Source organism: Balaenoptera physalus (assembly GCF_965194825.1).
Source record: "Balaenoptera physalus genome assembly, chromosome: 2".
NCBI lineage: Eukaryota > Metazoa > Chordata > Mammalia > Artiodactyla > Balaenopteridae > Balaenoptera > Balaenoptera physalus.
This window is the reverse complement of record NC_138883.1, coordinates 45,583,690-45,599,114: the sequence shown is the minus strand read 5'-3', so window position 1 is coordinate 45,599,114 and position 15,425 is coordinate 45,583,690. Positions and strand designations below refer to the sequence as shown.

General features: G+C 39.9%; 1 protein-coding gene and 1 long non-coding RNA gene across 6 annotated transcripts in view; one reads left to right on the top strand and one right to left on the bottom strand.

Moving 5' to 3' along the window:
* Window positions 1-15,425, bottom strand: part of ATG14 (autophagy related 14) — a gene marked incomplete at its 3' end in the record, with an annotated part of 271,275 nt that overhangs the window by 248,838 nt on the left and 7,012 nt on the right. For all 5 annotated transcript variants that reach the window (XM_082450428.1, XM_082450426.1, XM_082450429.1 and 2 more), the window contains exons 2-5: window positions 9,767-9,829; window positions 8,190-8,232; window positions 5,867-5,948; window positions 1,016-1,253 (exon numbers count right to left, since the gene is read on the bottom strand). In XM_082450428.1, coding sequence (XP_082306554.1) covers window positions 1,016-1,253; window positions 5,867-5,948; window positions 8,190-8,232; window positions 9,767-9,829 — 426 coding nt within the window. The remainder of the gene's footprint in view (window positions 1-1,015; window positions 1,254-5,866; window positions 5,949-8,189; window positions 8,233-9,766; window positions 9,830-15,425) is intronic.
* On the top strand, window positions 8,241-10,288 carry LOC309655406. The gene is made up of 2 exons (XR_014260822.1): window positions 8,241-8,357; window positions 9,876-10,288. It is a non-coding gene; the product is annotated as an uncharacterized lncRNA (long non-coding RNA).

Here is a 15,425-nt window from a genome sequence, read left to right as displayed (position 1 = left end):
CTTTTTATTTTTATATTTGCTAACTATTACTAATGACAAATTACTTGGTAAGAGTCAGAGAGCAGGTCGTCAAGCTAGAAGCAACAATCAGACCTTTAGGCTTTTAGGAAGCCAACTCTGGCAACAGACGAAAGGAAAGACTGAAGCAGAGGCAGCAAACACTAAGTCCTAAGTAGCAACAGTCCACTGACTGTCCAGTTCCAGGGAAAGGTGCCGGAAAGTAAGGGTAACCAGAATAGACAGGGAAATCCTCAGCTGGAACAGCCCGATGGTTAGTCAGAAAGCAATCGAAACTCTTCAGCGGAACTTTCAGAACCTAGATGATCACCAGCATCATCTGGGGAAGTTTAAAAAATAAAGTATTATGAGGTGAACTTGGAGGCTGGAGCTGTATCTGCTGGAACCTGTCTTTTCCTAAAGTTCCTGAGTGACTCTGATGAACAGCCAGGGGGGAACCACCATCCTGTCCGTCCCACGGACTCCTGAGGGTGTCTGTGCACTACAGCCAGTGAGACGACCAGTGTTTGACATGCTGGTTACCAGGAAAAGGCAGAGTCAGCATGTCCTGCCCACCAAGTAAGAGACCCCGAGGTGTTTTCTTCCATCTTAGCTCATGATTTCTCTGTGAAGTAGGCATTTATTATCCCCATCTAACAGACAAGGCACTAAGACTTCGAGGCTCAAAAACCTGCCTCACAGCATTTGACTAATGAACAGCCCAAGTGGCCCTGCAGCCACATGAGATGGTTCCTGATCAGGGATGTGAGCCTGCCCCTCATCTGGAAGCTCTGCAAGTATACAAGCCTGGGCCTCACTTCTCCGAGGGCCACCGTCCTCCACCCTGGCCACCTCCCCAACTTCCTGCAGTGTTTACTGTTTGCTGAAGCAGGTAAGATTTAAGTTACATTACCAGGAAAACCCAGAATGAGGCCCAGTAAAGGTGCTGACATACTTGAAAGATACTTGATCTTTGGAACCTGTGTTTTCCTAGAGTCAAAAGACTCACTCACTGTACCTCACACCCGTCTTTACTTCCTCGATTGGAAAAATGACAGAGGTGAGCTCTAATATGTGAGACCGCCGAAGATTTGCCAGACGCTCATAATGACTTCTTAAATCAGTGTTTTTTTTTTCTACCAGGTCACCAAGTTTGCGATTGTGCCTCTGAATCTTCTCCTTTTTCTCCTGATGCCGTTGTGCTCGAGTATAAAGTTTCTGATTCTTTTCCTTGGTTTTGAGGAGGCCTTCAGAATCTAAAATAAATAAACCACATCCAACAATGAGCTCTACAAATAGCTCCTGGGTACTGCACACTACTACCGCCCCCCGCTGCCCCCAAAGCATTAAGTGTCTTCCTGCAGTCTAAACTGAAAACAAAACCTCAATAAAATTAACTACATGACGTTCACTAAGCATGGAGACTGGGAGTTTAGTTCAAGTAGGTATTACACACAGAGCAAAGGGGACCACCACTAAAACGACTCTGGGTCTCCATCTGTAATCCACATCAGTGAGCATCACTCAAGACTATCAAGTTTAAGTTTAGCACAGGAAGTACTTGACTTTCTTACAGTAAGCACTGAAGAACAGCCATGTTGGACAGAAAAGAGATCTAAGTTTGAAAAATTCACTGGCTACCTGATTTTCCATAGAAAACTATTAAGTGTGCCTTGGGCTACATTCAGAGAGCCCAGGGATAATCTCACGGCAGGTGGTCATGCAGCAAAGAAACAGACCAAAGCCCTGAAAAGTCACAGTGGAGTGCAGCGCTCCCAGCAGGGTGCGAGCACCTCCCGTACACCAGCATTTTAACCACTGGAAGGGTAACCAGAGCCTGGCCATACAACGAGAAAACAGACACTCGTCCTTCCCAACGGATGTTCTTTTTATCAAGGTCCTACAGGTTCTAGATCCCAAGACGTATTATCAAACAGATCAGGTTGTAGCTAAACTTCTCTAGTGTAGCAATAACAGGTTGTAAAATCTCAGACACCTAGGAACAACTTAGGAGGCTCAAATAAGTTTAAAACCAAGCTCATTATCTTTCCTCTTGACACATTTTAAGCTAGGTTCCCTACTTCACAATTATTTCTGACCTGTCCTAAATCAATCTCTCTCTTCTTTTAAATTTATTTATTTTATTTATTTATTATTTTTGGCTGCGTTGGGTCCTCGTTGCTGCATGCAGGCTTTCTCTAGTTGTGGCGAGCGGGGGCTACTCTTCGTTGCGGTGCTTGGCCTTCTCATTGCGGTGGCTTCTCTTGTTGCAGAGCACGGGCTCTAGGCACGCGGGCTTCAGTAGTTGTGGCTCATGGGCTCTAGAGCGCAGGTTCAGTAGTTGTGGCGCACGGGCTTAGTTGCTCTGCGGCATGTGGGATCTTCCCGGACCAGGGCTCGAACCCGTGTCCCCCGTATTGGCAGGTGGATTCTTAACCACTGCACCACCAGGGAAGCCCCCCTAAATCAATCTCTTGATGGTCCATTCCATGAGCTGTCCTACAGTTCCTTCCATCTAGGTCTTTCTTTTCATTCCCACTGTCACAATCCTGGTTAACTCTCACCCAAAGTCTGCCTGTCTCTAGTTGGTTCCACTCCACACCTCCACGCCCTCTTTCACTGGCTCAGTCTTCATAAAGTAGAGCCAGTGCTCAGCGGTTCTCCTCTGCCAATCAAACACAGACCAAACTCCTCAGCCTCCCAGCCACCACCAAACTGGTACACACCCCACAGTTCCCTTCTCCACACCCTTCACTCCAGTCTCGTTCAATCACTAGATACTTCAAATGAACACATTAAGCACACAGATGGATGGATGGATGCCGAACAAGTCATTCCTTACATATTTATCTCCATTCTGTTGTTCAAATCAACATCTCTCTAGGAACACTATTTTCTCCTATTCTCCTAATGTCCAAATTGCACTCATTCATCAAGGCCCCCTCCATAAACATTCCCCAGACCTCTTGCTCCCAGGAACTCTATGGTAATGTGTGTGTACCTCACCTATAGCACCTGGCTCTTAGCTGCTTACACCAGGTCCAACTGAAGCCTTGTTGTCTCCTGACTGGGATATGAGAAGCAGTTGATAAATGTGTGTGGACCGAAACCACCCTCTTCAACTGAGGACCAACGAACCTAGGTTACTTCATTGCAGGCAGAAAGTTTCTTATGTTTTCTTTCCTCCTCAGATGCGTCTCTTCACCATTCCTGACCAATATGAATGTCCTTAAGGTTAAGTCTCTGGTTCTATCACACACTTTCCAGCAAGTTCATTCATTTTCATGATCTCTACTGAGCTCTCTACAAGTGCTCAAATGCATCTGTCTAGCCATGGCCTAAGCCATACGGTGGTCAGATTTTTAAAGGACATTTTCCAATTTCATATCAGGACCCCTTGTAGGTGGCAGGAAATCACCACAGTCACCCAACTTGCACTAGTGCAGACTCAATTTAGTTTACTCTTCTCTCCATGCTATCTCCCCCTGAACATTAAAACATTTGGATACTGGGGACTTCCCTGGTGGCACAGTGGTTAAGAATCTGCCTGCCAATGCAGGGGACACGGGTTCGATCCCTGGTCCAGGAAGATCCCACATGCCGTGGTGCAACTAAGCCCATGTGCCACAACTACAGAGCCTGTGCTCTAGAGCCCGCGAGCCACAACTACTGAGCCCACATGCCACAATTACTGAAGCCCGCGCGCCTAGAGCCTGTGCTCCGCAACAAGAGAAGTCACTGCAATGAGAAGCCCACACACCACAACGAAGAGTAGCCCCCGCTCACAACTAGAGAAAGCCCGCGCGCAGCAACAAAGACCCAACGCAGCCAAAAATAATAAATAAATTTAAAAAAAACAAAAAACATTTGGATACCGTCTGTAATCTACTCTCGCTTTTTTGGACAAGTAACAGATCAACTCAACTCTGAAATTTCAAATACAATCAAACTTCCCTATCTATACCGTATTATTCTGTACCATGACATCTTAAAAGATTCTGGAGAAAATATTCATCAGGCTCTATAGTTTATAACTGATATTTCAACAAGATTCTGTTTATAAAAAAAAACAGACTATTTATTGAACAGCAAGCGCTTAATCTAATCCATTGACTTGAGCTCATTCATAGCTTCTGGAATCCATTAACTCCCTTAAAATTGTTTGTACAATTTTGTGAGTCTGGTCTAGTGGGTGGCAACCAGCCTGTATTTATGTCCTAAAGAGCAGTGGTTCCTGAGCCTGGCAGGTCCTCAGAGTAGTGCTACTACTCAAAGTATGAACTATGGATCTGGCCCATCTGCAAACTTTTACCAGACAAGAGGAGTACAGAAATATAGACTAAGTTTAGAACCTATTTTCTTTGATATGGCTATGTGACATTGCCATAACATCCAAGTGTGCAATCATTTTTCTAGTAACTAATTTTATTGTATTTTACAAAAGTATTGGTATCGGTTTACTAGAGACAGCTTAAGAACCATTGACCCCGGTCCCCATGCATGAGATTTTAATTTCCTAAGTCCAAAGTAGGTCCCAGGATTCTCTCTCTAGATCTTAAAAAAAGGTTATCAGGTGACTCCAATGTTTTGCTAGGGATGGAAATCACAGTTATAGAGTCCACTAATTTAGAACCATATCTTTATTTTCCATGGTTGTTGCTTTTGTATTTTGGGGCTAGGAGCCTATTAAAAAGAGCTGACCAAAGTTTTAAACTTGCTCATCAGAGAAGTGCACCAGGCTCAGTCAATTCAGCAATTTCAGGAGGTTCACAGATGCCTGGTGGCAAACTCCTACTGCGAACATCCAGGGAGGAGGGGAAAGAGGGTGAACCCATGGTAAGTAATGAGTCCCTACACTGCTATTGACCCAGAGCCTTTGGAGAGTGCAAGCCAAACTCGGTGGAAGAGTGGCTGGCTGTAGCTCTTCACCCAGCTACCCTGCTTCTCTAGCTTATTAATCCTGTGAAACTCCATGCAAGCACTTTATTAGGACAAGCGTTTTCAAAGACAGCTTTTACACCATTACCTACCACTATAAAATACTTGCTTCTGAAAGCAATGAGTAGACAAGAAACAGATTTACAAGGTATGATGGCGACCCATTCTAAACTTTAAACACTTATCTTCAGAAATACAAGGACTATTTCTTTCTTTTTCTTTTTTAAGTTTTTTTTAATTTATTTATTTTTTGGCCGCGTGGCATGTGGGATCTTAGTTCCCTGACCTGGGATTGAACCCATGCCCCCTGCATTGGAAGCGTGGAGTCTTAACCACTGGACCACCAGGGAAGTTCCAACATGGACTGTTTCTAAGGACACAGGATTTCTAAGAGGACTCTTAAAATTTGACAACCACCTTTGATAAAGTATGAAGTACACAGATGTAATGCAAGATTAATACAGATTAAAATATGTATAAGACTCACTGAGTCTTATATTCTGTGCTTCTGGCGTGAACTAATAATTATTATACCTGATTACCAAGACTGACTCTGAGCTTCCTGTCAGCTAAGGGAAACGGGACACATACATTCCTTAACTTCTTAAATTGAGAAATGTAGCAGTTTAAAGGTCATTACATTTGCGTGCATGTGTATATGTATATATGGACATATGTGTGTGTGTGTGTGTATATACACAGATATATGTTTTATATACATATATCTGAAAATATATATATATATAAATTCCTTATACAGATGTTTTACAAAGAGAAAGGCAAGCAGTAAACTTTTCCATGTTGCTCTTGCCTCCCCCCACCCCTTCTCTGTCTCCCTTCCTCTGTCTCTCTAGTTTGTTTATTAATCGCATGAAGTTCCACATGAGTCCTTCCTTTATTAGGGCTGGAGAGAGGCGGGAAAATTACTTACTTTTCTTCATTTCTTCATTTCCTTTACATATAGTTTGTTTCAGCTGTTCAATCCTCATCTTGCAGGACATTATTTTCCATCTCTTAAAAAAGGTATGAAATAAATATCACAAATGTTGGTCTCTAATGACTAATATGATTATCTACTGGGGACACTACTTATTTTGAGGTGTGTCTTAGAAAATGTAATGAAGAAAAGACCAGTATAATTATATTTCTTATAGCTTTTGTAACTAGTGGATTACAAAAAAGAAAAAAAATGTTACTCTGGTTCAGTGCAGAAGCTGCTAGGAAATTAAGAGAGAAAGAGAAATTCACATAGTTCTTTTATGTGTTAATAAGCACAGAGAAAAATGTTGAAGGATATTCTCTTAACCTGCCCTGTCCAATACATAGCTACAGGTCCCATGTAGTTATCTGCAAGTCAATTAGGTTATATAAAATTTAAGTTCCTACTCTCACAACCCACATGTCAGGTGGTACATGTCAACACCACAATTGGTTAATGGCTACCATATCGGGCAGTGTAGACAGAGAACATTTGCATCATCAGAGAGTTCTATGGATGCGCTGCTCTAAATTCTCAGTGCTGGTTACTGAGGAGACCACCAACTGTATTATCTCACTGATACAATAAGCAAATATTACTTGCAAAATAATAAAAACCGCAATAAAGCAGAAGTCTTTTTTTTTAAGTGTATAACTCATGTAAGATTTCTTGAAAAGCCTCAAAAAGTTATATGAAACATGAAACTGCCTTTTTACATTACCAGGATTTAGGTACAGCTTCCCCAAAGAGAATAAAGGATAAGTAAAAATCTGCCCTACTAGTTTTAAAAAAGTACTATTTATCTATTCCATAATGCCTCCATAAACGGGGATAATTGAAAGCTTACAACAACAGTCAAATGCTTATAATGTTTCACACTTGTCTAAGCAGTCTGATGGTACAAGATACAGAGTAGATTACAGGAATGTTCAGTGGGTAAAACTCTCCCCTCTCCAGTGGGGTGAGAGAAACATCTGAGAACACATGCACGGGAACCGATGGATTCAGGAATAAACTGGCAATGAGATGTCTTCACTTTTAAAAGGTATTAGTCTTTAAGAATCCATATTTAAATTTTTGATAGAAAAACTAGAAAACTTAGAACTTAGAAAAACTGGGATGAGATTCTTTATAAATAGCCTTTTATAACTTTTTTCCATACAACTTGTTTATATAACATTCAGAGCATAAGCAGAATTCACTTATATCACATCTCTTTAAGTATTATTTAAAAATTATGAAGGATGCTTATTATTATTATGAAAAAAATTAAGCATCACAAAAGAGAAGAAAGAGATTGTTAACCTGACTCCTTCCCACTCTTCAGGGTTGATCTCAATTAAAGTTTGATATGTATCTTTTCAGATATATATTTAAAACACATACACAAATGGAATCATACTTTACCCTAGCCTGCTTTTTGTTTGATTGTTTCATTAAAAAATATACCTTGGACATCATTCCATACAAGTGCATGTAGACTGACCACATTCTTTTCAACAGCTACACAGTATCATAATTATCTCATTCTGTTTGATGAGTATTTAGATTATATTTTAACTTTACTACCAATGATGCAGACAATCAGCCTCTTTATCCATAAATCTCTACATTCATGTGTATTTTCTTAGGAGGAAAATTGCCGATATACCACACGTGCGTTAAAAAACCAACAAAGCACCACCAAATTGTCCCCCAAACAAATATGTCAATATATACTCCCACCAACAGTGAATAAAAGTATAATCAATCAAACTCCTTATTTTCATATGTTGTACTCATTTTTTCCCAGTTTATATTCATTTTGCTACGGTCTTTAACATATAGAACTTTTAAACTTTTATGTAGTGTGTCAAATGTTTTCCCTTATGGCTTATAAAGGTCTGCTCATCCCCAGATTATAAAAATACTCTCCCATATTTTCTTTTAATATTTGAGTTTATTTTTCACATTCAATCATTAACCCATCTACAAAGTAGGTGTTTACGATGAGTAATTTTTTTAAAAAGGACACCTCACTGTTCTTGTATCTCCATGTCAATACCAGACTTCATAATTATTCCTTACAGTGGTTCCATAATTAATTGCCAATACCCTGTTTTTGGTACCTGGATGAAATATCTGAGAAGCCCACACTACAAATATATTCACAGAGAACTGCCAAAAAATGATCAAAAATAAATTTAAATTCGAAATGATTTTTGAAGTTCTGCCAACTTAAAAACATGTAACCTCAAGTGTAAAGAATATTATTTAAATACTTCTTATAGCTTACCAACTGATCTGTTATCCATTTTCCTTCCATAGCTTTTAACACTCTGTATGGAGAAGAGACAAAGGAAATATGCTCTTAAAATAATGAATTTGGTGAAGCTCAAAAATGCAAAATCAACAACTTTTTAAAATAAGGTCTCAGAAACAGCTGGATATACCAAAGTGGGATGTAAGCATTGAAAAATATTTTCCAGATTCCCTGCTCTCTGCAATTTTTTCTCACCTCCTTCCTTCTGCACTTTTAATACAGCTCAGAGCCTTTCTATAAACATTCACAATAAACTTCCATAACAGCCATAGCCTTTGTCCTCCATCATAATCAATAATTTCCATCAGTCATAATTAATAATAATGATAGTTACAAGAGAATTCATGGTCCAAATGCTATTGTCAGCTCCCCCCAAAACGGCACAAGCCATGGGACTTCTCTGGTGGTGCAGTTGTTGAGAATCCACCTGCCAATGCAGGCGACAAAGGTTCGAGCCCTGGTCCGGGAAGATCCCACGTGCCAGGGAGCAACTAAGCCCGTGCACCACAACTACTGAGCCTGCACTCTAGAGCCTGTGAGCCACAACTACTGAGCCCGTGTGCCACAACTACCGAAGCCCACGCGCCTAGAGCCTGTGCTCTGCAACAAGAGAAGCCACCACAATGAGAAGCCCGTGCACCACAACGAAGAGTAGCCCCTGCTCACCACAACTAGAGAAAGCCCGTGCACAGCAACAAAGACCCAACACAGCCAAAAATAAATAAATAAATTAATTAATTAATTAATTAAAAAAAAAAAAAAAGGCATAAGCCAGCTTAGGCAGAAATTTGTTCTACGGAATGAAGTGTTCTACAGGAAAAAATAAAAGTTTCCGTGACAGAGTAAGTTAGAGAAATGACTGAGTTAAATAAATCTAAGCGGGTTTTTCTAATGCAGAGTATCTCTGAAGATTTCATCTACTCATAAATGTGTTAATCAGGTCTGGGGTGTGCATGGAGAATAGTGACTGGATCAGTTTGGGACAAAAGGTTCTACAGGACAATTCCCAAATCCAGAGGATGAGAGAGTCACTGGGTGCTCATGAATACTCCGATTCCTGGGCCTCCCCCCAGGCCTACTGAATCAGAATATCTGAGAATAGGATTCCAAGAATCTACACTTTTAACCAGTACTGAAGTTAATGAATTCTGATGTAGATGATCTGCAGACCACACTCTGCAAAACCCTGATACATAAGAATAAAGATAAACAGAAGCAATAATGTCCTACAAGAGCCACCACCGTTAGTCTAATATGCCTTCTGTCCTGGACCCATTTACCATACGTCAATTATCAGGGCCAGAGGTTTGATTCACCCATCCAGTCACTGCCTGCTGTGAACCAGGCACCAGGTTTGATCCCAGTGTTTTCTAGAAACTTGATCATCTCTCCTATTTTGCTTCTCCCAGATGTACTGCTCTTCACACGGGGAGATTTGTAACCTAAATTCAATAGATTAGCAATCCACATGTATGCATACCACAGCACTGAATTAAACCATGTGGTGACTAGAAAACCTCCACAAATTAAAAAACAAAATGAAAACTCACTCTTTTTGAAATTCTTCTTGCTTGCTCTTAAGTTGGCTTAACCTTTCCTTCTTGTCTATAAACCTGTAAGAAAAAAATTCAGTGTTTTATTTAAATTTTTTTTTTTCAGTTGAATGAGATTATGCAAATTCCTGAGAGCCAAACATTTCTGCAGACTCATCCGGAAATGTCACTGTCCTGAACATATCTTCTCAATGGCACGCTTACAGATGCTTACCATTTGGTTATTTAAAACTAAGTTCAGGGCTTCCCTGGTGGCACAGTGGTTGAGAATCTGCCTGCCAATGCAGGGGACACGGGTTCGAGCCCTGGTCTGGGAAGATCCCACATGCCGCGGAGCAACTAGGCCTGTGAGCCACAACTACTGAGCCTGCGCGTCTGGAGCCTGTGCTCTGCAACAAGAGAGGCCGCAACAGTGAGAGGCCCGCGCACCACAATGAAGAGTGGCCCCCGCTTGCCGCAACTAGAGAAAGCCCTTGCACAGAAATGAAGACCCAACACAGCCAAAAATAAATAAATAAATTTATTTTAAAAAAAAACAAAAAAAACAAAACTAAGTTCAAATTCTCAGCTTTAAAACTCTTTCATGGGTTTATAAAATATGTCTATAGGTTTTTTCACTCCTAGGTTAAATTGTCCTCCAAAACAGGTAAATCAGAGCACTAAAATGAATCAGAATTCAAGAAAACGGAGGCTTCCATTATAAAAATAATTGTAATTATTAAGTTTAATTTAACCCTACTCTCATTTATAAATTGGTTCCTTATAATTCTTAAAGTACAATTGTTTTCTCACTAATTTTACTTCTAGTCATTACGGGCTAGCAAGTTACTTAATAAAAGTTATCAAAAGGAAAGAATATCACATTGCAGTTCATTTTTGCTGTTTGTCACTATTCTACCCTTATTCTCATTTTCTTCCTGCTACCTTATGTGGGATTAGTTTGTTTTGTTTTTTTTGCAGTTTAAGGTAGGAACTTCAATCATCAACTTTAAGCCTCTCCCTTTTTAATATAAGTATACAGAGTTATAAATTTCCCCCAGAAGTATTGCTTAAGCTAAACTCTAAACATTTTGATATCGTGTATTTTACCATTTAGGTTGACATTTCTAATCTTCCATCAAATTCCCTCTTTGACCAATGAATTATTTAGAAGTGTATTGTTCAATTTCCAGATATATAGGTTTTTTGGTAACGTACTGTAATTTTTCTACTTTAAGGCTGATGTGGTCCCAGAATATTCTCTATGAGATTTTAATCTTTTGATTTGAGACTGTCTTATGGCCTCGCATATGGTGCGCCACGTCTCGGTGAAAGTTCCACGTGCACTTGAAAAGAACGTGTTTTCTACAGCTGCTGGATACAGAGTTCTATAAACGTCAACTAGCTGAAGGTGGCTAGCAGTGATACTCAAATCTTCTAGGTCTATGCTGTTCAACACGGTAGCCATCAGGCACATGTGGCTACTGAGTACCTAAAATGACTTGTTGCTTAATAAGAATTTTAGGTTAAAAAAAAAAAGTATGGCTAACATCATGCAACTGATTTTGAATTGAGCTAATGGTGGCTCACTACTTTCAAAGAAACAAAGGTAATGCCACATGCTACAGTAACGTGGTGTGGAGTCCAAGATTAGGCCTTTGGCTATCTCGTGAAATCATAGCCTAAATGAAAACAATTTAACAGAACCATAACAGCCCTAAAAATCTCTTCCTTAAAATAATCCAGACATAAAAGTCTCTCTAACATACTATTTCTATAATCCCACATTTGAAACATACCCAGATATCTACTTCTAAATGGAAGGGATAAAATGGTCTAATTATGACCCTACCATTTAATAGTCAGTCACTGAAAATGTACAATATATATTAAACAAGAAACCAAATCAGATAATATCACATGTGACAGAATTACATACTTACATGACTAAATTAAAATTAAATTAAAAATTCAGTTTCTCAGTTGCACTACCCACATTTCAATAGCCACATATGGCTGGGGGCTACCTTACTGGATGGCATAGATACGGAACATCACTGCACAAAGTTGTATTGGGTAGCACTGCAATGGCCAGTAAGGTGGTAACTACATGAAACAGTATTAGAAAACTCTGAAACCAGTGTGGGATGTGGACAAATTCATAGATTCATCAATTAATTTATCAGGCATTTACTATGTGCCTGCAACTTATGACAAAGCATTTTACGGAACGTTAAGAAATCTAATCTTTCATTTTTCTGCAACTGGCTGTGAACTAGACAGGTTACTTGTTATATGCTTCCATTTCCTTCTATCAAAAATGAGAAACGAATGTGGTATTTACTTCTACCTAATGTGGTGATTCATGCTCCGATAACCTGAAGGAGAGGACAAGCTCACAAGACTCATCCACCTGTGTAAACAAAGGACTGACATGGAGGATAAAATCCTGCTTTTAGGGGCTATGAATCAGATCTGTTGTAAAAATGCCACTGTGCACTAAAACAAATTGGGATGATAACACTGTCCAGCTTTATATCAAGCTGGTTAGTTCTCTTGGGTTTTGTTTAAAAAACAAAACAAAACAAAACAAAACAAACTTAAAACAAACATACAGAGGACAGCAGGAATAACAAACAGAAGATAACAGTTCCTACTGCATCAAACACTTCATGAGTAATGTCATTCTTCATGAGGAAATGAAAATAGGTAGTGTGAACAAAGCGAAAGCAGATGGTTATCAAGGAATGTGGCTGGTCAGCGCCTCACCCATCCTCTGCATTCTCCATCCCAGGACTCACAGAGATAGATTAGGAAAAAAAAGAAAAAAGAAAAAAGGAAAAGGAAGGGGGGAAAGGCATTTTTTATATACTGTCTTTCAAGCTGGGTTTATCACGTAAAATGTTTTTTATCTTTTTCCACTTCAGAACATAAAGACCTATCTCATTCTTTAACAGGTACACAGAATTTCACTGAATGGACATCATATAATTTATTTACAGAAACACCTACTGATGAACACTGCCATCGCTTCCAAATTTTCACTATTAGCAGTAATGTTAGAAATGAATATCTGGGTGCATTTAGGTTTACACGGCAACTCCTGGCAGTTATCTTTAAATTTCCTCTGAATCAGTTCATATTATATTTACAACCCTACCAACCTGTTTTCTTACTCACAGCACTGCACATTTTACTCTTTGCTAACCTGACTGGCCTCCCTCTCCTCAAAGACATTTCATAATCCATTTATTTGCCTTTCTTCATTTCACAGTTAGAAATGTTTAACACCTTTTCCTATCTTATTGGCTACTTTTCTTTTGTTATCCCCCTATACCCTTTGTTCACTTTTCTATAGTTTTTTTTTTTTTTTTTAATTTTTGACTGCACTGGGTCTCATTGCTGTGCACGGGCTTCCTCTAACTGCGGTGAGCAGGGTCCACTCTTCACTGCGGTGTGCGGGCTTCTCATTGCGGTGGCTTCTCTTGTTGTGGAGCACAGGCTCTAGGCGCGTGGGTTTCAGTAGTTGTGGCACGTGGGCTCAGTAGTTGTGGCTCGCAGGCTCTAGAGCACAGGCTCAGTAGGTGTGGCTCACGGGCCCAGTTGCTCTGCGGCATGTGGGATCTTCCCTGACCAGGGCTTGAACCCGTGTCCCCTGCATTGGCAGGTGGATTCTTAACCACTGCGCCACCAGGGAAGTCCTATAGTTTTTTTTTAAAGGGTTATTTATTAGAGAAATTAGCTATTTCCTTTCATACATCTTGAAATTATTCTTCCTCAATCTGCTTAGTGACTACTTATGTTTCTGCTCTACCAATTTTCCAAAATTTTATGCAGATACATTTATCAGTTTTGTTGTTGTTGTTCAGTGGCTCTACAGACTTCTATTGTTTTCGGAAAAGAATCCGCCAGTGAACCTATACCATGAATCAGGGCTTTTACAACATTATTTCTTTCCTTTTTTATTTATTTATTTATTTACTTATTTACTTATCTATCTATCTAAGCCGGGTCATAGTTGTGTCACGTGGGATCTTTGTTGTGGCATGCAGGATACTTTTTTTTTTTTAGTTGCGGCATGTGGGATCTAGTTCCCTGACCAGGGACTGAACTTGGGCCCCCTGCGTTGGAAGCGCGGAGTCCTAGCCACTGACCACCAGGGAAGTCCCTACAACACTATTTCTTATATTTTCTTTCCCAATTTCAAAATGCCTTCTTTGTTATTTACCAAATTCCTCCAGACTTATATTTCCTTTCTTCCCTACAAAAGTACTCCCTTAAGCTGACTTTAAAAAGTGCCCCTGTGATAGAGACTGATGAAAACTAGGAGCAGATGGTCATAGAGAGTCTGGGTTGTGTGCCATCTCTTGTAGTCAACAGTGCTACAAGAGATGGCACACACCCAGCTCAGGATTCAGAGGGAGCTCTCCAGCAGTCACGCCTGCCTGGGCTGCCCCTTGAGGACAGGTTAGAGGTGGCCTTGCTAAGTAAGGGAAGGAAGGCATTATAGGCAGAGGAAATTCTGCTGTTTCACAAGGTGAGAAGTTAATCTGTCCTGCCCTAGAGGACCTCAATACACCAGCGGGACAGCAGGGACAGGAGTGTGCTGCTGATAAGGATCAGTTAAGAGTGTGACCCTCATCGCTCCACGCTATCCCACGGCCACAGGTCGTCCTGGGCGACTGAGTGGATCTGGCTACAGGTGGGACTGGTCACCTAAGTCTGTCCCACGCAATCAGAAAAGCAGCACCCAGGCATGCACTCTATCAGGGATCCTACTATTAATTCTGTGCTAGATGATCATTAACATCGTCATAACATCTACAACTTACTGAGCACTTACTTAGTGTTTTTCATAAAATAACTAATCCCTCCATCTGCCTTCTCAGTCCTTTCCCTCATCCTTTGTGCCTAGGGTAATGGCAATAGAAAAGTCTAAGAAACACTATTAATGTATTTTAAGAAAGGTAAAACAAACAAACAAAAAACACAAAACTTTTGAATATGCCACTGAGGGCCTTAAAAATTAGTAAACCCTTGGAACCAGTTACGCAGTTCAAGGAAAAGATCAGAGATGAGGAAGAAGATTTATGCCAATTGTGAAATTAGTCATAATAGCAAAAACTGGAAACAACTTTAATGTCCAAAAGGAGAATGATTATCAAACAACACCATATTGCCATGAAGGACATTAAAATATTTTTGTAGACAAAGACATTAGTATGTGTTTATAAGATGTTGGGTTAAAGAAAACGAAAAAGCAGAGCATCAAACTATATACACATGGTATGATTCCAAATGAAAAAAATATATTTACAAGCACACACATACATAGAAACAAGGCTGGAAGCAAATATAACAAAACACTAACAGTTGTGAGAATATGGGCAAAATCTGTTTCCTTCTTTACGTATTATTGTACTTTACAAGTTTTCTACAATAATCATACATACTTTTATAATCAGAAAAAAACCAATATTCAATCAATTAAAATTTCTCAAGCTCCACCTTTGAGGACCATATCCACTATAAAAAAATATACACAATCCCCTAAAAGTATCTAAAGTCCTTAGGTCTCTTGACACTGATTATATTCCTTAGGTTCCTTAAATCTAAAAGCAGAAAATGAGCATTAACAGTTTTTAGGTCAGTGGTGGAGAATTATCCCCAGCTCCAA